General features: G+C 49.9%; 8 protein-coding genes across 8 annotated transcripts; 3 read left to right on the top strand and 5 right to left on the bottom strand.

Moving 5' to 3' along the window:
* Nucleotides 1-415: 415 nt before the first annotated feature.
* Nucleotides 416-2,573, top strand: rglA (putative rhamnogalacturonase B; the record flags this gene model as incomplete). Its single annotated transcript, XM_056721036.1, has 12 exons — nucleotides 416-674; nucleotides 722-823; nucleotides 876-997; nucleotides 1,048-1,117; nucleotides 1,167-1,242; nucleotides 1,290-1,341; nucleotides 1,392-1,603; nucleotides 1,657-1,878; nucleotides 1,933-2,179; nucleotides 2,241-2,381; nucleotides 2,431-2,487; nucleotides 2,544-2,573. The coding sequence occupies 12 exons, from the start codon at nucleotides 416-418 to the stop codon at nucleotides 2,571-2,573; spliced, it is 1,590 nt and encodes a 529-aa protein (XP_056585171.1).
* A 284-nt stretch (nucleotides 2,574-2,857) lies between these two features.
* On the bottom strand, nucleotides 2,858-4,536 carry N7517_003305 (uncharacterized protein; the record flags this gene model as incomplete). The annotated part of the gene is made up of 2 exons (XM_056721035.1): nucleotides 2,858-4,146; nucleotides 4,203-4,536. 2 exons carry the CDS (start codon nucleotides 4,534-4,536, stop codon nucleotides 2,858-2,860), a joined length of 1,623 nt encoding a protein of 540 aa, XP_056585170.1.
* An 873-nt stretch (nucleotides 4,537-5,409) lies between these two features.
* N7517_003304 (glycine decarboxylase subunit P) lies at nucleotides 5,410-8,583 on the bottom strand (the record flags this gene model as incomplete). Its single annotated transcript, XM_056721034.1, has 1 exon — nucleotides 5,410-8,583. One exon carries the CDS (start codon nucleotides 8,581-8,583, stop codon nucleotides 5,410-5,412), a length of 3,174 nt encoding a protein of 1,057 aa, XP_056585169.1.
* Nucleotides 8,584-9,084: 501 nt separating this feature from the next.
* Nucleotides 9,085-10,917, bottom strand: N7517_003303 (putative phthalate transporter; the record flags this gene model as incomplete). Its single annotated transcript, XM_056721033.1, has 9 exons — nucleotides 9,085-9,208; nucleotides 9,264-9,725; nucleotides 9,774-9,991; nucleotides 10,046-10,191; nucleotides 10,246-10,363; nucleotides 10,419-10,547; nucleotides 10,601-10,640; nucleotides 10,695-10,801; nucleotides 10,840-10,917. The coding sequence occupies 9 exons, from the start codon at nucleotides 10,915-10,917 to the stop codon at nucleotides 9,085-9,087; spliced, it is 1,422 nt and encodes a 473-aa protein (XP_056585168.1).
* Nucleotides 10,918-12,208: 1,291 nt separating this feature from the next.
* N7517_003302 (putative MFS transporter) lies at nucleotides 12,209-14,102 on the bottom strand (the record flags this gene model as incomplete). The annotated part of the gene is made up of 4 exons (XM_056721032.1): nucleotides 12,209-12,527; nucleotides 12,580-13,641; nucleotides 13,693-13,855; nucleotides 13,904-14,102. 4 exons carry the CDS (start codon nucleotides 14,100-14,102, stop codon nucleotides 12,209-12,211), a joined length of 1,743 nt encoding a protein of 580 aa, XP_056585167.1.
* Nucleotides 14,103-14,766: 664 nt separating this feature from the next.
* Nucleotides 14,767-16,443, bottom strand: N7517_003301 (MDR family MFS transporter; the record flags this gene model as incomplete). Its single annotated transcript, XM_056721031.1, has 3 exons — nucleotides 14,767-15,393; nucleotides 15,444-16,214; nucleotides 16,279-16,443. 3 exons carry the CDS (start codon nucleotides 16,441-16,443, stop codon nucleotides 14,767-14,769), a joined length of 1,563 nt encoding a protein of 520 aa, XP_056585166.1.
* A 2,735-nt stretch (nucleotides 16,444-19,178) lies between these two features.
* Nucleotides 19,179-20,803, top strand: N7517_003300 (dienelactone hydrolase; the record flags this gene model as incomplete). Its single annotated transcript, XM_056721030.1, has 3 exons — nucleotides 19,179-19,428; nucleotides 19,496-19,933; nucleotides 19,986-20,803. 3 exons carry the CDS (start codon nucleotides 19,179-19,181, stop codon nucleotides 20,801-20,803), a joined length of 1,506 nt encoding a protein of 501 aa, XP_056585165.1.
* Nucleotides 20,804-22,251: 1,448 nt separating this feature from the next.
* On the top strand, nucleotides 22,252-23,355 carry N7517_003299 (uncharacterized protein; the record flags this gene model as incomplete). Its single annotated transcript, XM_056721029.1, has 1 exon — nucleotides 22,252-23,355. The coding sequence occupies one exon, from the start codon at nucleotides 22,252-22,254 to the stop codon at nucleotides 23,353-23,355; it is 1,104 nt and encodes a 367-aa protein (XP_056585164.1).
* Nucleotides 23,356-24,264: the final 909 nt, after the last annotated feature.

Below are 24,264 nucleotides of genomic sequence, written 5' to 3'. Positions count from 1 at the left end.
GCCCTGTGGCATTGAAACAATCATCCCCCCACACGGAGTCCCCACACGGAGTTGCAGGGGGCCTAGGTAAGGCTACGTGCATTCGTTCAGGGGAATCTGCACCCCTCACAGAAGCTGGTCTTGTGGCTATTTTCAGCCAGCGGCCTTTGCGTCAAGTCTGCAGAGCGTCCATTCCTAAAATGGAAATCATACAACTGCCAAGGAGCCAGAAACGCCACGCATTGGTGGAAGTATGGCTAAATTCACGGAGAACTGTTCAGGAACGGAGCACTGGCTAACTGTCAAATCTCCACCTTTCAGCATGCAGAGTTTCAGCATGAAGAAGCTAAAGTTCTCTCATATATATTCTACACTCATCTGCCCTCCATCATGTATTATGTGGCACGAGCAGTTTTCTCTACACTACACGCTGGACATGATGTTTTTCAAGTCCTTAGCCATTGTTTCGCTAGCCCTTTTGGCTAAGCAAGCATCCGCAGCCTTTGGAATTACCACTAGCACTGCTTCCTATGTAATCGATGCTGGCTCTTCAAACCCCCTCAAGTTTACTGTCAGCCGGACAAACTGTGACATTACTTCGATCAATTACTATGGATCCGAGCTTCAATACAAGTCGACTGGGTCTCATATCGGATCCGGTCTTGGTAGCGCAACTGTGACTGCAACTCAGAGTGGTGAGTTGAGAAACAACATGTCTGTTGGAAAATGCTGATCAATATAGGCGACTACATCAAGGTGACCTGCGCAACGTCCACCTTGACACATTACTATGTTGTCCACAATGGAGATTCAACTATCCACATGGCAACATACACAACTGCAGGTTCGTGTCCTTTGTGCTCAAGTGTAGTATGGATCTTAATGATTTTCTTTAGAACCGAGTATTGGAGAACTTCGATACATCGCGCGCCTGAATGCAGATCTGCTCCCTAATGAAGAGCCGTTCGGCGTTGTATCCAATATTGGAGGTGGCAGTGTTGTTGAGGGAGAGGATGTGGTAAGTGAAGCGTTCTTCAAGTGGAAAAAACAACAGCTAACACATATCAGTTCTTGGTTAGTGGACAAACACGAAGCAAATTCTACTCCAGCGAACGGTTTATCGATGACAAGATCCACTGTTAGAATACCCCTGTCTTGTTTTGTACAACTTAAATTAACACAAACAGGTGTCTCTGGAAGCGCACACCGCGTCTGCATGATCTTAAATCAATACGAGACATCGGCTGGCGGGCCTTTCCATCGGTAGGCTACTCGGCCGCCATCATTTGACCCAGGCTAATATGCACCAGTGATATCAACACCAACAACGTTGGCTCTTACATTGGCCTGTATTGGTACATGGTACGTGACCACTGTTGCTCAAACTAATAACGGTCTCTTACTCTATACAGAACTCCGGACACGTTCAAACTGAGACCTACCGCCAGGGCCTGCACGGCCCGTACTCGATGACCTTCAGCCGAAGCGGTACCCCCAGTTCCAACATTGACACATCGTTCTTTGCCGACCTCGATATCAAAGGATATGTCGCCACATCTGGCAGAGGATATGTTAAGGGTACTGCATCCGGGGCAGACTCGGCTTTCAAATGGGTGGTTCACTGGTATGTTCAATGCAAATCGTACTGGGATGAGTAAATAGCTAAAATCAAGACAGGTATAACTCGGCCGCACAGTACTGGACCTACGCTTCGTCCTCCGGCGCTTTCACCTCCCCTGCCATGAAGCCAGGCACTTACACCATGGTATACTACCAGGGTGAATATGTCGTTGCCAGCTCCTCAGTGACTGTTACTGCCGGATCAACCACATCGAAGAGTATCTCCGGGTCTGTGAAGACTGGGACTACAGTCTTCAAGATTGGAGATTGGGATGGGACGTATGTGCATCGATTTTGATCCATATAATTGTTCTGATATTGACGACCCTACAGACCAAACGGCTTCCTTAACGCTGCCAACCAGCTCCGCATGCATCCCTCCGATACCCGCATGTCTTCCTGGTCTCCAGCTACCTACACAGTCGGCACCTCCAAGGTGTCTTCTTTCCCCATGGCTCTCTTCAAATCGGTGAATTCACCTTTGACCATTAAATTCACGGCATCCTCTTCGCAGACCGGAGCTGCAACGTTGAGAATTGGCACGACTCTTTCCTTTGCGTCTGGTCGGCCCCAGGTTGTGGTATGTTCAACCCATATTCTCCATCTTCTGGGTCTTAGCAGTCATCTGACAGTTCTCATAGGTAAACAGCTATTCCGGTTCTATCCCGGCTGCCCCGACTAATCTCAACTCCCGTGGCGTGACTCGCGGCGCGTATAGAGGTTTTGGCGAGGTTTATGATGTTTCGATTCCGGCTGGAACTATCGTTGCTGGAACTAACACTGTAAGAATTTCTGAGCATAGTCTGCTGAGATGATGCTAACTTGATTTAGATCACCATCAGTGTTGCTTCTGGTAGCTCTGGAGAGACATACCTGAGTCCCAACTTTGTGAGTATCCTACTGATCCTCTCGTCTTTTCGATGGAAGCTTATCTACCTCAATAGATCTTTGACTGCGTGGAGCTCTTCCAGTGAATATCTGGGACAGACAAACAAGTTTTGGAACACAGCAAAGGAGCAGAACAGACCTTTTTCGAAATATCAAGAATGCCAATGGCCGTGTCTTGTCCAACGTCACTTAGCTTCCTGTAGTATTCAATGGCTATGCTCTTAAACAGTAATTATTGACCCCGAATACCAAAAAGGATGTCATAAATGTAAACTAGACTCTAGAAATGAGATATCACAAAATATGTACAGGAAATCTTAAACTCAAAGATACATAAACAACAGTCAACCTCAAGTGATACAGTCACCACTTACACCCTTGAATGAACCAATCTCCCCCCAACCCAGACAGCCTTCACGTTCCGATCATCGCCAGCCCAAACCCACTTCTGAATCTTCTCCTCCCAACTCTCCGTCCCGAACAAATCAACATTTCCCACAGGACCAGCCTTCACAAGATCCGCAGTACCATCAGTAACAACATTCAGCGGACTCTTATCCACTAACATAACCCCACCAAGGCGAATCAACTGCACATCCCACAACATCCCCATATCAAACCCACCAACATCACTCGCCATATCAACAACCGCCGCTCCACCACGCGTAGCAAGGTAAAGACTTTCAGAAACCGACAATTTCTCCCGTCCATCCGAGCCATTCCCATCCACGCCCGAAGGATTATCCCTTCGCCATGGAGCCGATTGACTCAGCAACCGCGAAGCAAGACAAGCCTGTCGCGCCGCCTCAAGAATACTAGGACTGTACCCACCGCTAACATCGGTCCCGAGACCAACCGTAATCCCTTCATCGAGCAGCGTCCTAACAGGACAAATCCCCGACCCCAGCACCGCGTTCGACGCGGGACAGTGCGAGATCTTAGCGTCGCGCGCACGGATCAGAGCCCGCTCATCCGCCGTGAGATGCACCGCATGCGCGAGGATCGTACGCGGCGTGAGGAGGTTGTATTTATCATAAACAGCAGCATAGCTATCCGCCTCCGGGAAAAGCTCCTTAACAAGCGCAAGCTCGTTGATATTCTCCGAGATGTGGGTCTGGATATGCAAAGGGGGCGAATAGCTAGCTGCCAAGTCGCCAAGACTCTGCAATGCGGGTCTCGTGCACGTGGGCGCGAAGCGGGGTGTGACGATCGGCTTGACGAGATTTCCTTTTGGGTCCAGGGTGTGGATGTACTCGATTGTCTGGCGGGTTGCGACGATAGAGTCTTCGGCGCTGGAATCGCGGTAGTAGTCTACGCAGAAGTCTGGGTTATCCATGCATACGCGGCCGATGAAGGCGCGTTGGCCGCGGATGTGGCATAGTGATGCTAGGGCGTTTGTGGCTGGGACGTGGGTTGTTGCGTAATAGGAGGCGCAGGTTGTGCCATGGGATAGAGTGCGGGAGATTACTTGGTCGTAAATTTGCTGGGCTAGGATGGGTGCTTCTTTGGGGTCGGTTGAGGTTTGGTGTCCCGTTTTTGGGTCTGGTGGTGACCCGAAGCGTGACTCTACTGGGAATGTGTAGGTCTCTAGCCAGTCCAGAAGTGTTGATGAGCCGAAGAGGCCCGCGTTGGGGTATTGCGGGGCATGGATGTGGGTGTCTGGATATGTAGTTAATATCGAGGCTTGGGGTTAGGAAAGTGGATTTGATGCATACCAATAAAACCAGGGAAGAAGAATTCATTTTGTTCCTCGCTTGCGGTGACAATCTTCACTCTGATCTTTGAACCATGACCATTGACTTGGCCCTGGGCCGCAACGGCATCGATATCAACCCACCCATTCCGATCCATCAATTCGGCGAATCCATTTTCATCACTAGCTTCCCAGTCCCAGCCTTTAATGCGGCCATCAGCAGCAGCGACCCACAAAGCGCCTTGATTGCGAGACAATTCAGGCTTGGATCCCGAGTCCGGCAGAATCGATTGAATGAATGTGCCGCGGTAGACAGTAAAGACATAGTCAAAACCATAGTCCGTTGTCGAGCCCATATTTCCGGTAAGATAGTCAAAAACGCCCACTATTGGCTTGATCAAGTTGAGCATGAATTTCTGCAGTGGTGTATAGCGGTTTCCGCAAAGAAACAGAGTCCGAAGTATCGATGTATATTATCGATGGAATCGTAGATCAGTCTCCACAGTGGAAATAAAAAGACCGAAGGATCAACTCAAAATCAACAAGGCGAGAAAAGAGGGTCAGACACACGGTTTATATATCTGTATTCTAGTTTCCTCTTCTGCCAAGCGATAGGTGATATTGCCCGGAACGCATAGGCCCCGAGCTGTGGAGAATTTCAAGGTAGGTTCTGATTCGAATGTTCAGGTTCCGGTGCATGAGGTGGGTTGTAGTGGATTGCAGCGTGTCGGTTGGTGATTAGGGCCAACGGCGGTTATTGGGAAGGGCGGGGGTCGGCCATCTCCGATGATGGTACATGGTAAATACGGTATTTGGAGCGGATGAGTTGTCCTGTGTTGGTGTAATTTATTGATCAATGGTTCTGTATGGTAACAAAGCACCGATAAGCCCGTGACTCAAAAGTTATACCTAGGTAAAGCCAGTCAAGATTGTAATAATTATTGTTACTTTTTATTCTTTAGATACTATCTTGAACTGGAATCGAATTGAATGTCTAGAATACTTTTGATTCTTTGAATTGTATTATTCTTGGCGTACTGGATGATTATGTTGAATCAATCCAGCCCTCGTAAGGACGTAGTCTGTAGGTAGTCTTTTTCTACCCTCATCAAAAATAAAAAATGTTGAATGTATACACAGAGAAGAGGTGAGCATCAGAAGATTGAGCTCCCTTATAAAGAAAAAAGCAATCAGCGCAGCATGGGTATCATAGATCTCTTTAGATCTGTCTATTCGGTGTCCTCGACAGGCCCGCAAGTGCAGAACAAGTTCTGGTCACCAAAGGCATCATCGACACGAGTCACTGTAGGCCAGAACTTCTTCTCCAAAAGCAAAGGCAAGGGGTAAGCAGCCTGCTCACGAGTGTAAGGGCGGTCCCACTCAGAGGTGAGCAGGTCGCGCTGAGTGTGCGGGGACATCTTCAGCACGTTACCCTCACGAGGCTGGGCACCAGACTCGACTTCGCTGATCTCCTTGCGGATGGAGATCAAGGCGTCACAGAAGCGGTCCAGCTCAGCCTTGTTCTCGGACTCGGTGGGCTCGATCATGAGGGTGTTGGCGACGGGCCAGGACATAGTAGGGGCGTGGAAGCCATAGTCCTGGAGACGCTTGGCGATATCGATGGCCTCAACACCGCAGGTCTCCTTGAAGGCGCGCACGTCGAGGATAAACTCGTGTGCGCATCGGCCGTGGTCGTTTGTGTAGAGAATCGGGTAGTAGGGCTTGAGGCGGGAGAGGATGTAGTTTGCGTTGAGCAGGGTGATCTTGGTGGCGTGGGTCAGACCACGGTCGCCCATCATGTTGATGTAGTTGAAGGTGATGGGCAAGATGCTGGCACTGCCCCAGGGAGCAGCGGAGATGGGAGGGGAGGAGGTGTCGCCACGCTTCGACTGCAAGTACTCGCTGGTAGGGTGCGAGGGCAGGAAGGGACGCAGGTGCTCGCCGACACCAATGGGTCCGACACCGGGACCACCGCCACCGTGGGGGATACAGAAGGTCTTGTGAAGGTTCAAGTGGCACACATCGGCGCCGATCTCACCAGGAGAGCAGAGACCGATCTGGGCGTTCATGTTGGCGCCGTCCATGTAGACCTGGCCACCGTGCTGGTGCACCAGGCGGCAGGCCTCCTTGGCACCGGGCTCGAACACACCGAAGGTGCTGGGGTAGGTGATCATGAACGCAGCCAACTCGTCCTTGTGCTTCTCGCACTTGGCCTTGAGGTCCTCAAGATCGAGGTTACCGGTCTTGGTGTCACACTTGATGGTCACAACGCGCATACCAGCCATGGCGGCACTAGCCGGGTTGGTACCGTGAGCAGAGACGGGGATCAAGCACAGGTTGCGCTTGGCATCGCCCTTGCCCTCAAAGTACTTCTTGATAACACGGAGACCGGCGAACTCACCCTGAGCACCCGAGTTGGGCTGCACAGTAACCTCGGCCATGCCAGTGATATCGGCTAGCTGCTGCTCCAGATCGTCAATCATCTTTGTGTAGCCCTTAGCCTGCTCGGCAGGCATGAAGGGGTGAATCTGGGAGAACTCGGGCCAGGAGACGGGGATCATTTCCGTGGTAGCGTTGAGCTTCATGGTGCAAGATCCGAGGGGAATCATGGAGTGGGCCAGGGAAAGATCCTTCGACTCAAGGTGGTGGATGTATCGGAGCATCTCAGTCTCGGAGTGGTAGGTGTTGAAGACTGGGTGGGTCAGGTAAGAAGAGGTACGCTCGAGGTTGGCGGGGACCGTGGCGAGACCAAGGGTGCCGTCAACCTCGACGGGAGAGGCAGACTTGTGAGCGGCAAAAACATTCAAAATTCCCTTCACCTCATCCCGGCCGACAGTCTCGTCCAGAGAGAGACCGACCTTGTTTCCACCCAGCCGGCGGAGGAAGACAGAGGCAGCGCGAGCTTCGGCCATGATGGCATCAGCCTCGGCAGCAGTGGGCAATTCAATGGCCAGAGTGTCAAAGACAGCGCCACCGTCAGCGCTGTTGGAGCGGAGCGGAACATTGTAGCCCAGGCCGACAAGCTTCTCGCGCAGCAGTGACGTCATGGACATGATACGCTGGGCAATGGACTTGAGCCCAACAGGGCCGTGGTAGATAGCGTACATGGCAGTCATGTTAGCAAGCAAAGCCTGAGCAGTGCAAATGTTGCTGGTAGCCTTCTCGCGGCGAATGTGCTGCTCGCGAGTCTGGAGAGCCAGACGCAGAGCCCGGTTACCGAGGCGGTCCTTGGACACACCAACGACACGACCAGGGACCTTGCGCTTGTACTTGTCGGCACAAGCGAAGAATGCGGCGTGGGGGCCACCGAAGCCCATGGGAACACCCAGACGCTGGGCACTTCCGAAGGCAATATCGGCACCAAATTCACCGGGGGCCTTGAGGACGGTCAAAGCCAGCAGGTCAGTGGCTACACTGAAAGTACCACCCTGACCGTGGATGGAGTCACCCAAAGCCTGGAAGTCGTAGATACCTCCCTCGGTATCGGGGTACTGAGCAAGAACACCAATCAGGTGGTCCTTCTGGTCCTTGACGATCTTGAAGTCATCGGCCAAGATATCTCCGATCACGAGGTTGATCCCGAATCCCTCGGCGCGGGACTGCATCACGGCAATAGTCTGGGGGTGGCAGAGGTGAGACACAACGAAGGACTTGTCGGCCTTCTTCTGCTTGGAAGCGGGCATTGTAGCGAAGGACATGGTCATGGCCTCGGCAGCGGCGGTGGCCTCATCCAAAACTGAGGCATTGGCGAAGGGCAGGCCAGTGAGATCAGCTGTGAGGGTCTGGAAGTTGAGCAGAGACTCAAGACGACCCTGGCTGATCTCGGGCTGGTAGGGTGTGTAGCTGGTGTACCAAGCAGGGTTCTCGAGAACATTGCGCTGGATAACTGGGGGGACAATGGTGGGGTAGTAGCCGGTTCCAATATAAGTCTTGCCGGAGATATCAATCTGCTTCCGGTAGGTGTCCAGCAGCTTGAGCATATCGGTTTCGCCCAAACCACCCTGCACACTGGAGCGGTACAAGCTGATATCGGCCTGGGGCTCGGTGACCTTGAGGTCCTTCTTGGAGAGAATGTCGGCAGGCAGGACCTGCTTCACGAAGTCGTCCAAGGATGCCACAGGCGGGTCGAGCACGGCGAGCATCTCTGCCGCGGCGTCCGGGGAGGGACCGATGTGGCGACGGGGGAAGGTATCGAGAGGCTGGAAGATATCCTGGGGGTGGGGATCTCCATGGTCGGAGATGGAGCTAGTATAGACACCACGACGGGGCACGGGCTGCGAGGTGTGCAATGGTCTCCGAGCATTCAATGGTGACAATGAAGCTCGGGCAATTGAGGGCACGCGAACACGCGACCGCAGAGCAAGCTGTCGGCCGCCGCGAAGGGCAAACAGTGATGCCGCCATACTGAGACCGGATAGAATGAGGGCTTTAGGGGAAAGCACTCAACACATCCACAAGGAAATCAGTAAATCAATGAGACAGGAGGATGAAGAAGACAAAAAGTGCCAGAACTGTAGAAATTAATATTTATTGCCCACGCCTCTTGCCTTTTCCCTGTCCGATCATCCGATGACGGAGAACATTTCGGGAAACCTACAGAGGCGATAAGAAACTTTCTTATCTGACCAATCACAGTTACCACCTTTTGCCATAGACCCCAGTTCGACCACTGACCGCCTTCCAGTCGGAGCAAATGGCCGGTTTCCCGTCGGAAAAGTTGCCTCTCGGTGCTGATCTACTCCACGAATTCTCCCCACCGAGGGGGAACGGGGGAAGCTCCGATGTTATAGCTTTCCTTGAGCTTCGATTTAAAATTATTGAAATTATTGAAAATGGAAAAGGCCTGCTTTCACATTACTATTTCGATCCATCTAGGATATGAATATATATACGTATATTCCCCCTCAAATCGTGTACCGGAAAGCCGCATCGCCCTCAATGACCCGCTTTCCCCGGTCCGCCTGCTTATTACAGTACCGGAACCACACACTCAAACTAAGGGCCAAGAAGATGATAAGAATATTACATCTGGTGGAACACAGTCAGTATATGAGCACAATGTGAAACAGGAGGAGAGACATACGCGATAGCAGCATACATTCCCGGTCGATAACCGGGTGCGTCCTGTTCCCGGAACACCAAACTACTCGCGATACCACCGAGACCTCCAAGGCCTACAAGGCTAGCACTGGAGAAAGCACGCGTCCATTGGCCGCGCACATTGTTCGCCTGGTATGCCATGCAAGATGGGATATTAGCATTAGCGCCGGCGACAGTGAAGAACACGCCCACGTAACGGACGGCGTCGCTCTTGGCGAATCCCATCATGGGCAGGCCAATGATGGCGAGCAAGGAGTTGAAAATGATAATCGGTGCGCGGATGCGATACTTGTCGCCAACCCAGGCCGTGGCGTACATGACAATTCCGGCGAACCCGTAGGGTGGCGCGACGAGGCATTGGGCTTCGCCGACGCCGTAGCCCATGCCGAGGCTGAGGATGATGGGGAGGAAGTAGGCAATGGCGTAAGTGACGGTGGTGATAGAGCTGAGATGCGGTTAGTGGGGATCGGGTCTGTTTGGAGAGTCAACGTACAAGAAGATCATGGCAAAGGCCCAGATCTTAGGATCCAATGCAGGTTTTAGGAACTTCTTAAGAGAAAAGGCTTCCAAGTCGCCATCATTTCTGTCTTTGTTAATGCGACGGACGATGAATGCGCATTCTCTCTCGTTGAGGAAGCGCCAGGACTTGTGTGCGCGGTCAGGGAAATCGACGAGGAAGAAAAAGCATAGGATGCCAATAACGCCGGTAATCTATGTTTATTGTTAGCTCTGTGGTTCTGTTTCGGCTGAACCAACTTTGCATACCACTCCCTCGAGGATGAAGATCCATCTCCAGCCGGACAGCCCTTCCCTGCCGTTCAATTGCATCAAACCAAATGCAAGGATACCCGCCAAGGCAGAAGCGACACATCCAATCAGATAGAAAATAGAGAATCGCTTTTGGACATCATCTTTGAAAGGTCAGCACTGTTCACTTAGAGAGATATTTTGGCCATTTCTCTTACATCGGGTATACCAGCAAGATAGCAAGTAAACGCAGCCAGGGAAGTAACCAGCTTCCAACACACCCAAAAGCACACGCGTTCCAACCAATGCGCCCCAGTCCTTCACGAATCCCATTCCCTATGCCAGTCAATAAACTAGAGTCTTAACGTTGACAGAAGAGGAAAGCCCTTACAATCATGATGCCCGCCCAGCATACAATAATCGAGGACAGGAAAAATGTCGGGCCAAGTTTTCGAATAATGACCGTCATCGGCGGCTGGAAGAGAATGTAGGGCACGAAGAACATCAGGACGACAATGGACTATTCAGAGTTAGCTATTCGCCTTGGAAATGTGACCCATGGTTTGAACATACATAGCGCTCGCCAATGTCCAGTCGCAATTCTTGTTTCAACCTATTGTAAGGGTCAGCCATTGCTGCGCAGGATTGTGCTACACTGTATTCTTACCCTGCAACGGCGGCCATGCTCAGATTCGTCCGATCCATGAGCGAAATGCAATAAGCCAATCCGGTCATAGTCACTAGACGCAGATCAATTCGTCGAAGAATCTTTTTCTGCTCCTGTGGTGTGAACTCCTCATCATCTTCCTCACTGATACGGCTTTCCCCCCGATATCCTCGATGCGGTGGTCAGCAGGCGGTTTCTCATCGATTGGGGCCATGGTTCCCATTTGATGTATCCGAGCTGTATTGGAGTGTATAATAGAAAGAGAAGATGTAGGTGAAAGTAAGAAGATCGTCAATGGGATCTGAGAAGAAGAAATGAATTCAATTGTGTTCGACCAGAAATAGTAGACAGAGCTGCAGCCTTATCTAGCAAACGACCAGACTAACAAGGATCCTAAACTATATATCCATGCATTCTCCAAGGAGGAATAAGCCCCGAAAGAAATGCAATCCATTCCTAAACCAGCCATTCAAGATCGACGCTCGCCTATTAGAACCCGCTCCAAACTGCCCAGGAAAATCTCCAAGAAACAAGACCGTCGAGAACGCAATAGCCGAGAGCAAGTGGTAAAGTGCCTCGGGACAAGCATGACTGCCGTAGACCAAAGACGCACGCAGCAATAATGTCCGAAACAAGTGAGGGGAGGTCACCCCACTTAGCAACAGGCTCTACGAGTAATCGTTTGCCTATTGAGTTAGTTAGGTTCGGTGGTGGCTGTTTCTGGGGACCATCTGGGGGGCGAAAGGGAGTAAATGCGGGGGAAGATACTTGGCAACTTGGCAAATGGCCCGTTGACTTCGTGATATACTTGGATTCCCCCCCTTTACGGTATTCAAGCCGATGATTAGAGACGTCACTTTGTGGGGTGATGATCTGTTCTATCTGCCAAGGTTGCTTAGTGTTTCTCAACTGATCCACGTACTTTGTAGGAAAATCTGCGAGACCCCCTTACTTTCTAAAATTCCAGTAGAGTAAGGACCTTATCTACTTGTCAGGTGGTTCAGTGCCACCTGGGCATAGTTTCGGCCAAGAGTCAGATATGAGTTTATCAGGGAAGAATAGCTGGCCGCTTATGTGGCCTTGTGATGTCTCTTTATGGGTTTCTTTTTAGGGATTGTCTCAAAAGTTCTTTTGAAAGGTCTTTTAAGTGGTCTTCTCAGATATTCTGTTTAGATGCCTTTGAGATATTTTCTAGAGGCTGTGTGAAAACGACGTATAACCTGGGAAGTTTAGCCTTACGTCGGAGCTTGAACCGTGATCGGGGATGCCGAAAGTATAATTGGCTGTGTAGAAAAGCCTCTTTGAACCTCAGCTTGTATATATCATTACATATAATCTAGCTAAAACACTTCTATTGCAAGCGGTTGGTAGAATTCAACCCCTCACATGCCATGTGATGCATTTAAGTATCTCATTAGTAGAATTGCTATAAGGACACGCAATAGAAAGTCTTGACATTGGAAATTAATTTTCAATTTTCTATACCTCGGTTCAGCCTAAAAATGTTAATTCAGTCAACGGTAGCTTCCATCATCCTCGTATTCGTCCTCTTCGTCCTCTTCCAAGAGAAGCCTCTCGCGTTCTTCCTCATCCACCCGACCCTGCTCTCTCATCTGTCTCACAGACACGAAAACAAAGATCACGAGTGCCGTTCCAACAATAAATCCCGCGATTGCCAAGGCGGCATTGATTGGAATTGGGTTTCCATCAAACGTATGATGTGTCAATGCATCGAGCCCATACTGAGAAAAGTTGGCGATTCCCGAGAGGCAAATGATGGCGCCGTATACACGCCCAAACGTCGCAAAGCCGAAGACCTTGGTGGTATAATCACTAGAGCCAAGATTAGCACGTGGAAGGTACCCGTGAGTGGAAAACAACATACGACATGGCGGAGTAATAGAGAGGCCGTAGTAAGACAAAGAGCAGAACCGTCATATAACCAGCCCAAACTGCCGGAATGGAGTTCAGCACACCGATGACCGTGGTGAAAAGCACAATTAGCCCAAGCATGGTTGGCACACTGAGGCGATCAAGAAGGTACCCGATCGCAGGTGTGAAGAGCACACCCCCGAGCGGCAGTGCGACGTCGAAAAAGGCACCTATTTTATCGGCCTCCTCGACCGATCCGAGCATGTATTCATACTGCGAGCGAATCGTCGCGATAAAGTAGTTCATGCGAATCATCTGCAAAACAGTCATCAGCGTAATCAGGATAAACCAGGGCGTAGCCATCTGCCTGTGCGCTGGCAGACCGTGCATTACACCCCAGACCCAACTCGTCTGCTTGCGATCCTCTTCTCGCTCCGCACGAATCTGCCGCTCGTCCTTATCACCGAGCACCGCATCGATCTGGCGAATCTTCTTCTTTCGCTGCTCTGCTCGCTTCTTCCGCACGCGATTTAGCTCCGACGTGCTCTCGATTTCATCGTCAGAGTCGTGAACGTCGCGTGTGGCATCTTCGGCCTTTTCTATCTTGTTTTCCAATTGCAGAGTCGAGACATAGTCGCGCGCTGGCATGATGGTCACGAGTGCGATGAGGATACACACAGGGACTATCAGATATCCCAGAAAGAATTTATCCGGGGTGAAAGACCTACCCGTCGCCTCATATATGAGCCGGTAGAAGAGGAACACAGCAGCAGAGGCATCAAATGCACCAGTCACCAGCGCGACGATCGACCCCGCATATTTGGGAAACGCATTCGCGATCTGGAACGAGGGAACAAATAAAAAGGTACCAGCCAGAGCGAGGAAGAAATTACCCGCGATATAGCCATCGAAGCCGGGGTCGTGGAATGCAAATGCCATGATAACACCGCCGATAGCAAGCAGCAGGCAAGCAATGAACCAGCAGACGCGTGAACCACATCGATCTAAAATCGTCCCAACGGGAAGAGCGGAGACATTGGCTGTTATCGAAGCAATGGTGAAGAACAGGTTAAGTCTGACTGTGGTTAGTGACAAGCACAACTCAATGTCTGTGCAACTAACATACCTGAGGTCCTGCTGTGCGCACAGCTCAAGTCCTTCATCTATTTCGGCAGGCGTGCAACGCTCGTGATAAACACCTTCCTCGACGAGCACAGGTTTGAGCGCCGCGAAGCCAAACACGATCCCCGACGCGCTCCAACACGCGAGAACAGTGACGACGACCTGAGCTGGGTGGTGTCAGCACTTTGTCTTACCCTGGGCTGAACAGTACATACCTATTCGCTTTGCTGGGGAATGTTTGTACGCTGGTGTTCCAGGGAGCAATTCTGCGACCGGGATAGCTTCGCTTGGGGGTTGGAGGACATCGTAACTGATTTTTCGGCGAATAGGGACGAAGTCGCAATCGTCAACTAGGTCTGGTTCGGGTTCCCGATCAACGCCATCAAGGACAGAGACATGCTGCACCAAGGACATTCTGTGTTGAACAGAGTTGTGAAGGGGAAGTTGATCTTATCGTGGAAAAACTTCTTTCCCCAGTTTTATGCAAGGCAGCTTTTATGTAATTAACATGTGCCTGGAATGTTCCTTTCGATGAAAGGTTAGTATTATTTACGTGTGTTAAATATGTGTTCTCGATGCTTAAAACTTGGAAGCTTGGAGCTATAAAGCTATGGCACCTGACACGACTAATTTTCCCCCTAGGCTTGAAGTGTACTAGAACAACATTCATAAGCTCATTAGGCTGTGAATACAGGGATATTAATAGGGATTAATGTACCAGATTGGACTAGCTATAGTTATTTGCCACCTCTGATTCGCTTGGTTTCGCCTAAATTGCCAGGTTCCACTGTTTCTGTCCAATCACAGTTAATCCACCCGAAAAGGCGTTTTGTCAGTGAAATTAAGGTGAAGGTGTCCATGGATCTCGGGGACTCACATATATCCATGTAGTTACATAATTAGTGTGTGATATAGTTATACATGGATTGGCTACTTTGTCCTTTATACATTGTTAGAGATTTTCAAATACATTGTATATCTAACCCCTGACGCACTAACATTCTAATATTTTGAGCAGAAAAGTCAAGAAAATAGTACACGTCTGAACACCATTCTTACCCATATACTATAGTCCCTCTCAAGCTGCCGCGACAGAAGGTTTATCCTTCTTGATTGACTTCCATTCCATCGTCAGCGCGGGGATAATCATCAGACAAGACACTGCCACGGCGACAATGAACGATCGTCGGAGGCCATCATTGTATAAAGCCAGAACCTCGGCCAACTTTGTGGTCGGAACAGAATTCGAGAGACCCGTCGCCCCAGTCGCGAGGACCTTGGCCACATCAATTCCCTGGATGTGGGGGAGGTTTGCACCGAGGTAATTCTGGAAGAGCGACTGAGCGACCGCGATAAAGACAGCTCCACCGAGAGACTGCGCGAAGAACATGAGCGAGACACCAATGGCAACCTCATTCATCGGGAGAATAGTCTGCGCCGCCATGGAGGGCTGCTGCATTCCAGTGCCGATTCCGAGACCAAACAATACCTGGTACCCGATCCAGGCGGCATGGTTGGTGTCCACTTTGAAGGTCGTCATCAACCCAGCGCCCGTCGACATGAAAATCGCCGCAACGAACATCCACGGAACGTAGTATCCCGTTGCGGTGATGATTCCACCAGAGATTATGGCCCCCAAAACAAGCGCCAGCACCATGGGAATCGTGTCGATGCCGGATTTCACAGCCGATGTGCCTCGCACGCCCTGGAACCAGAGTGGGAGCGTGTACAGCATAGATATTAGCCCCCACCCACGCACAGGGAAAAGACGACTCCGCTTATGATGCTGCGCTGGTTGAAAATATGAGGCGGTACCGTCGCGTCCTTCTTGAGCCAGATCTGCACACCGACAAAGGCGATAATCAGAATTCCTGAGATGACAAACAGCGCGATGATGCGCCCATTGCTCCAGGGGTAGGTTGTGCCGCCCCACTGCAAGGCGAGCAGGAAGCAGATGACAGAAGGCAGGAAGAGCACGCTGCCCAGGGGATCGAGGCGGAGGATCTGTTGCTTCCAGGTGCACGGTTGGGGTTTGTGGGGGACAGCCAGGAAAAGAAACAAGATGACCATGGTGAAACCGCCGATGGGCAAGTTGATGTAGAAACACCAACGCCATGTTACCTTGTCTGTGAACGCACCGCCCATCAGAGGGCCGATGATTGACGAAAGCCCAAAGGTTGACCCCATCAGCCCAACGTACATGGGTCGTTTGGCCAGCGGCACAATCTGTGCGATTATCACCGTCGCGCCCGAAAATATGCCCGCCGATCCAATGCCTGCTATCGCACGTCCCACGATGAAGGCCTTGGAACCCGGTGCGCCGCCGCAGACCGCCGATCCGACTTCAAAAATAAGGATCGCGATCAGAAAGATGGTCTTAGTCGAATAGAAGGTGTACACCTTGCCCCAGGATAGCTGGGTGGCGCAACTTGTCAGCAGATATGCACTGGCATACCAACTGATGTCGTCAAGGGCGTTGAACTGGGTTGCGATTCGAGGGACCGCTGTGGCAATGATAGTGCGATCCTATAGTGTTCAAAGTCTTATTAGTATAGATCCAGGTGGGTAATAGGAAACACAACATTCATACCAAAGCAACCAAAAACATAGCAAACAGAATAGAAATAATGATAGCTAGCAGCCGGGTCCCCGTTGGTAAGTGAGTCTCATCTTCCTTGACCTCGGAGGGCTTCTCGGTGGTAGTTGAGACCTGGCCCGGTTGCTGGTCAAGCTCCTCTTCTATCGATCGACTCATGTTGTAATACTCAAATTGTGAAGTGTCAAGTAGATATTTGCTGATTTAGTTGACATATAGGGAAAATAGCAGACTTATAAGTGATTGAAGGTCGTCCAGAGTCTCGGAGGTGAAGATTAGTTCGGCGCCGAGCAACATAGAAGAAAGCCCAGTTCGGCGCCGAATGAGCTTCGGAAGGGACCCATCGCCATTTGCTCCTTCTCATGTTTGCGAAACAGCAATACGTCCGAAGCAAAAATATCTTCGATTTTGAAGTTTTCGACGTACTTCAGAATTTGCATGAGTCCCAACTCCCCTACCACAACCTCATCTCTTCGACTGCCCTTCCGATCACCCAACAAAGACTCGCATAGTTGAGCTCTGTTACCGTAACCCCGAAGACTCATACGGTATACCACTTTGGTTGGCGGTAAACGGGTGGAAGCATAGCCTATATTTACAGGTTTTCAGGGCTCCCTATCGCATCTGTGATATGATAGAGAGCTAGTCCTTCACCACGTCTCTAATTGGATTAGCATATTATATATGTACAGTACAGCGGTAATCTGGTTTCCATTCTCCAATTCGTCTTGGGTTTTCTAAAATGGCCAATCAGCACTATAGGAATCTCACCCTCCATGAGCTACCGGAAGATGTCACTGCACACGACATATTATTGTTTCTGAAGCATCGACTAGCTCAAATTGGGAAGGAGCGCTCATTATCTGTTGACTAGCCTGGAGACATCAAAACACAACAATTGGATATGTCCACAGGTATTCCGCATACTCCGTTTGGTGCACACTCTGGTCCTGTAGTATCTATGGCTTTCTCCCCCAACGGTCAATTTCTTGCATCTGCCTCTAGAGACCAGATAGTCAAGATCCGGCATGTTGGTGCAGGTATACCAAAGCCGGAACAACATCCCGAGGGTCATTCAGGCAGGGTCCGTTCGTTAACTTTTTCCGCTGATGGCGAGACCTTGGTCTGTTGCTTGGATGATGGAACAGTTGCACTGTGGTACCCGAAGACGGGTAGTTTATCACAGAAGCAACTATTGGCAAGTTCCCCTGGACTCGACGTTGCTTTAGCACCCAGTGGCAAATTTCTCGTTTCTATTTCAGCCGAAAAAGAGATCAAACTGTGGAGAATATCCAAGTCCAAAATTGAGCCCATTGCAACCTTTCAGAGCCTGAACCCTGCAGACGAGCTGTATGGGACTAGCGAAGTGACCTTCTCTCCCTGTATCCGCATGTTAGCCTCCACTTCGTGGGGCACTATTCAGCTTTGGGATGCAGACACCGTGGCAGGCTCTCTCCGCCTGAAACATATTCTGGATCATGATTCGGATTATTGCTATTGCGATAATCTAACATTTTCACCAAACAGCCAGTTCCTAACAACCTGTTCAAGAGATCAAACGCTCAGGATTTGGAACACCACAACTGGCTCCTTGGACAAAACATTTCAATGCCATCCGGTGGGGTTCTTCAATCTGGAGTTCTCTCCCAACAGCGGATATATCGGTTGCTCTTTGGTCGATGGGAGTAGAAGGTTTCTTTCTCTCTTAGACATTGATGCAAATGGCCAAAAGTAGACCTGGAGAATTGGGGGTCATAGCGAGAGATTAATGTTCTCTCGAGATGGCTCATATTTAAGCACTGATTTTGGGTACCTGGATATCCAGCCTGAGTATTGGGACACTCCCATTTCTCCGGGGGATGACGTGGAAATTTTATATCAAAGTTAGACTGGGTGACCTTTAACCGCCGAAAGACATTATGGCTACCTCCCGAGTACCAATCCAGCTGCTTCGCGATCCATGGCAAAGTTCTCGTGCTTGGGTATAGATCAGGAAGGGTTTTGTTTATCGAATTTTGTCCCCAATGATCTTGTGAAGGAAGTCAAATGGAAGTATCTTATATCAAATGCTTCTTTGCAGGTCAAGCTATATATGAGGGTGCGCAGTAGGAAGGTATAGGATATGAGCATACTAAACCCAATCAGGCGCGCTAAACCGCATTGCGTAATTCACTGTCACCAGAGACTACGATGTATACATCGTACATCGTATATCATTGTTGTTTGTACAACTATAGATTGTAGCTCATTGTCATTGGACCGATTGGAAGCAATAGCTAAAAATAGTAACTATCGCTGCTTCTGGTTTGTCGAGAGCCGTTCCACATAGAGCGCGAAGGTCCCCCACTCGAGACTTGTCAACGTTGAGGGTAGTCGAGGTCTCTCATTATGATTGACTACAACAATGGTACCTTCTTACATATCTGTCAAGCCAGTACCATCCTACAGATCCCCATTCTCCAGGCCTAAAGGGAAATTAAGATTGATTGTTCGGTAAAAGGAACATGCCACGCATACATGACAGGAACCCAGGCCTTCGTCATTTGAACAGCAACAATGTTACCTTCATATGCAGCTTGCAAGCCCACAGAAGATGGCCGAAAGGTCAGATGGTTGGAAGGAGAAATACAAATCAAATTGTTCTTGTCGCCAAGACTTTAATATAAAAAAGCCATGTTCCACGGATATTCGGTATGACGTAGACGCCAATGACGTAGGACCCATATTGTTCAACTAAGGTACCATGGGCTCACTCTTTTTATTTTAACCTGCTCTACTCCGTATATTATCGATTTTGAACTCCTTGCATAGCATGTTCTTTAGTTGACATTCAAATAATCAGCCGAGCAGTGATAATCACAGAACCTTCGAAAACCACAAAGAACACAACCAGCATGGCCAACATATCAATTAGTGCCCCTGGCCTGAGCAGCGGCGGGTTTCTTTACAGCAATGGCAACAATAATGCGCGACTATGCATCACAGCCGAGGCCGAAGATTTCGATATGGAGATCATCAAGAACTGGCAAGAGGAAGGATTCGACGTCGTATACCTCCCGTACAACGGCGGAGGAAAAGAGTACGCTCGCCGGCTGCAGTCTGTAAAGGATGGTCTCGGTGTAGGCGAAAACTACGGTGTGATCGGTAGGCAGAGAACTCTCTCTAAACATCATAAAGAGTGATGGACTGACTTGACTGACCCCATTCTTAGCCTATGGCGACGCCGCGGACTTCTGTCTCGACTACTATCTCAACTCCATCAACGCCAGTCGACTCTGCGCCCTGGTCGCCTACTACCCCAGCCTGATCCCTGATACGCGATCGCGATTCCCACTCTCCCTCCAGGTCCTCGTGCACTTGGCAGGCGAAACTGTGGACGTACTTGTTCAGCCCGCCGCGCTTGGCTTGCAAGGAAAGAAACGCCGCCAGAACCGGCCGATCAATGCTGGTATCGGAACTGGTGAGCGTTTGGAGCTGGCGTACCCGGCGTTTACGTATGATAATGCCGAGCCCGGGTTTGCGGAGACCGATCTGGAGGAATATGATCATCTGTCCGCGGATCTAGCCTGGACGCGGACTTTGAAGGTCCTGCGGAAAGGATATTCCAGGGATCCGGATTACGAGCAACGATATGAGCAGCATGTGGATGGTAAGTTACAATCGCAAAAGGATCGAGCGACAGCGAGCTAATGTTTTGTTAGGCAAATTTTTCTCGTCGAACGTGAGGAAGACCATGGATGCTTACGTCCAACATAAAACCCCCGGTGTCACTTATACGCCAACAATTAGCGGCGGAATCGGGAAAAAAGCCTTGCGCCATTTCTATGAACATTACTTCATCGGCAAACTCCCTCCGTCCATGCGCCTCCGACTGCTTTCTCGTACCACAGGACCCGACCGCATCGTGGACGAGCTGTATGTGAGCTACGAGCACACACAGGAGGTACCATGGATGCTACCAGGTGTCCCACCGACAAACAAGCGAGTCGAGATCATCCTGGTGAGTATTGTCAGCATGCGCGCCGGGCGTCTTTACTCTGAGCACGTATACTGGGACCAAGCCAGCGTCCTCGTGCAAGTCGGCCTTCTGGACCCCAAGTTGCTGCCGGAGGGAGTCCAGGGTGTCGACCGACTACCCGTCGTTGGGCGTGAAGCTGCTCGTCGCATCCTTCATGAAGATACGGAGCTCGAACAGGAAGACTACCACAATAAGATGATCCGTCGTGCGCGTGCACGCGCAAGGAGGAACTTGAACAAGAGCGCCCGCGCATCGCAGGCTGGCGATGACTTTAGTGACCTGAGGAGTGAGGCGGAGCAGTCGCTGCCTGACAGAAGTCGGAATAAGGGCAAGGCGGTTCAGAAAACGAAGCCTGCCAGTCTGCAGCGGACAAACACGGAAGCGGCTGAGGACGAGAATGATGACGGCGGCGAGACGGAGACAGAGTCTAAGGCTGGCGATCAGGCCTACGTCGAGGATGGGGGAGATGATAGTGGTGAGAACGGGTCCAAGCAGACGTGACTTCTCACTTCTACTTCTCTTTGTCGGGATGACCACGACGACATCGCCATGGCCATTGTCCTGCCTCCAGAAGTTGTCAAGTCGACGATGTACAAATTGAGTTGGGAATGTTCTTCTGATATTTTATGCGACTGTTTTTTGGTTATGAGTGATGTTGTACCTGTCGATTTCTTTTGTTTAGCATTAATGATTGACACTATTGTGGATATGATGATAAATGTGATATATATTTGGCAGTATGTACCGAACTTTGCTGAGTAGTAGGCTTAGATTAGTTCACCCTTCTCAACATCCCCGAGGATGACAGTTCCATCGTCGTCATCGGAGGCCACGGTTTGACAATTTGGAGAGAAGACGAGTGATATGATAGTTTTAAAACACCATCTTCTGAAGGTTTACTACCTCTTCCTAGAGGTTTGAAGGTTTCCATTGGTTCGGAGCTCTTCACTAGTCTTCACGTCCCAGAGTCGGATGTTTTGCTCATAGTCCGAGGACGCCGGCATCTGATTATCCAGAGAGAAGGCCACGCATGTGATGTCTTTCATTTCGCTGGAAGCATTGCGAGAGTTAACGACGGATATTGTCAGCAGAGGGGGCAATTGGAAGGCTTGGGGTGGGTCGATATTGTGATATTAGGCGCCGAAATGATATGAATATAGCCCCCTAGAGCCCATTCAACCACGAATTTTGTACGTTTCACCCGATTATTAGCTACAAACCCTTAAAGCCCTACATAATTTACTGCCTATCTAAAATAAGTCAATAAGAAAACGAAGCTCTTGTGTGATTTAATTTGAATCGATCAAATCAAAAATGAATATTTTGAAGAATTCCAGCTGTCATTATCTACATTTCGTACTAGATTTCTGTATCATTTCAATCTGAATAAAAATAATTTCTAATAAACTGACCCCAAACAGTGAGCCAAATGCTGGCCAATGAAGTCAACCTAAAAATCCGCTAAGGCAATGGGCCGATAACTGACCCCATCGGGATAAGAACGGGGATATCCATGAATGTTCCCCATTCCATCTTCGTCGGCCCTTCGGTACGTCCACGAGTGACTACAAAGATACTAGGCTACGATAAGTGGAAAGCAGCCAGTAGCTTCCCGATTTTGAATGGGGGAAGCTACCTCTACGTTAACCTGTAAACCCTACTGCATGTGGAGAAGTAGCCATGTCTGCAAGAAAATTATCGCGCATAGCCGGCTCTTCATATGGCCCTAAAGCGTATCTATGACTCGAGTTATGAATTAGGTAAACGGCTGAATCTCCGACCACAAGTGATTCTGTTGCCTATCGCAAAGTTAAAATCGCCAAGCGGTGGCTATCAACGAAGCAGTTGACTTCCAAGGTTAACTATAAGAAGGGTACGGCGTATCTCACAAAATTCCCCAAGCAGCCAAGTCACTCACCGTACACCTTGCCATACACAAGTCTCTCAAGATGCGTACTTCTTTAACCTGGACTGTTTTCCTATCCTACCTAGGATGCAGTGCAGCTGCTCCAACATTACCTCCTCTCCCTCATCACCTGGTTGCGCGTGACACCCCTTTCAACAGCAGCCTTCCCAACATCACCATTTTCGCTACTGGAGGCACTATTGCCGGCTCTGCTGCCTCAAACACTGCCACCACGGGATACACCGCCGGTGCACTTGGCGTTGACATCCTTATCCAAGCCGTGCCTGAGCTCTGGAATATCTCAAATGTCAAAGGTGTCCAGGTCGCTAATGTTGACTCGGGGTCCATCACCCCCGAAATTCTCCTTAAATTGGCATCGCTGATCCAAGATGCTCTGGATGACCCATATTGCCAGGGAGCCGTTGTCACTCATGGAACTGATACTTTGGAGGAATCCGCGATCTTCCTTGACCTGACTATCAAGACGGAAAAGCCTGTCGTCGTGGTGGGTGCTATGCGGCCAGCAACAGCTATCAGCGCTGATGGACCCATGAACCTGTTGGAAGCTGTCACTCTTGCGGGCACCCCCGAGGCACGTGGTCGTGGTGCCATGGTTGTGCTGAACGACCGTATCGGGAGCGCCTTCTACATGACGAAAACGCACTCAAATTCCCTCGACACCTTCAAGGCAAACGAGCAAGGCTACCTGGGCTTCTTCCTGGATACAAAGCCGCTGTTCTACTATCCTCCGGTCTTGCCCAATGGCCGTGTGTACTTCAATGTCTCGGGGGCAACTGAATTGCCTGAAGTGGACATCCTATTCGGGCATCAAGTACTCAACCCGAAGCTGGCTCGGTCTGCAGTAGAGAGTGGAGCAAAGGGTTTAGTCCTGGCTGGTATGGGTGCTGGGGGCTGGACAAAGGCGGGAACAAAGGAGATTGAGAAGTTGGTTAAGAAATACGGTACGCAAGTCGTGGTTTCTAGCAGGACAATGGGGGGCTTTGTCCAGACAGACGGCTCTGAAAATATGTACGGTGGACAGGACTTGAACCCCCAGAAGGCTCGTATAATGCTGCAACTTGCTCTTTACGCAGGATACGGCTCTAAGCAGCTCGCAAAATTGTTCGGGTTTGGGTTTGCATCTTGAGAGCAAGTTCGGATCTCGGCAATCGTGGGAGGCTACATGGCAATCCCTAGTCATTAGTGCTTAGATATAGAGTATAGAAAGATGATTTCATGTATAGTAACCTCCTCTGACCAAAGTTGAAGCCCCGAATTGAAATATAGGTGTGATCATTTCTATACGGAAGAGCTGTATATTCGCAGTCGCAGTAGCTCCCCTCACGCACTGTTAAGAATGGCTTGCCTAAGAACTGAGCTGGAAGGTGTAGGCGCAACATCTGGTGCAATTGGTTAATGGCTTATCAACAGCATTGTGGACCTCCAGCTTCTCCAGAAGATTGTCTTATCTACGGAGTACGGACCTCGGGAGTAGAACGTTCGTTTTTCCAATTTACAGTGGGGCCGTAAACAACGTTATCTACCGGCTTTTACGTCACAATTTTACTGTAATACTGATAGAGATTCCAATTCAATGAGCCAATGATGAATCAGGTATGAGAGTATCCAAAAATCCTAGGTATACCAGAGGGCATATTATAGACTTCGTATTTTTAGGGTTGTTGTGGTGGTGAAGCCTTGGTGCCTTAGGTATCCACGAGATAGGACAGCAAGGTATCAGAGAAACCATTACTCCGTCTTTCGGGTAGGAAGGCGGTCAAGCTCTGGCAATATTATTCTTCCTCACCCAATGAACATCGTCACTGGGCTCGGGACCCGGGGTAACCATGGACCAATATATACAGTGTAGCATGCATACACTCAATGACACTTACATTCTGCTATCACACGTACATAATACTCATTACCGCCTTTCAGCGTGATTGTACAAAGTGACACATCTACCTAGGTGTGGTTACTATTTCGGGAGTCGAGGCACGTCGCTTTTAATTTACCGCATATCTACATAGCGCTGACGTCGACCTCTTCATGTACG

The sequence above is a fragment of the Penicillium concentricum genome, assembly GCF_028827145.1.
Source record: "Penicillium concentricum strain IBT 3081 chromosome Unknown utg000001l_segment0_segment0, whole genome shotgun sequence".
Lineage (NCBI taxonomy): Eukaryota > Fungi > Ascomycota > Eurotiomycetes > Eurotiales > Aspergillaceae > Penicillium > Penicillium concentricum.
The sequence above is the reverse complement of the archived record's forward strand: the minus strand, read 5'-3'. Positions and strand labels throughout refer to the sequence as shown.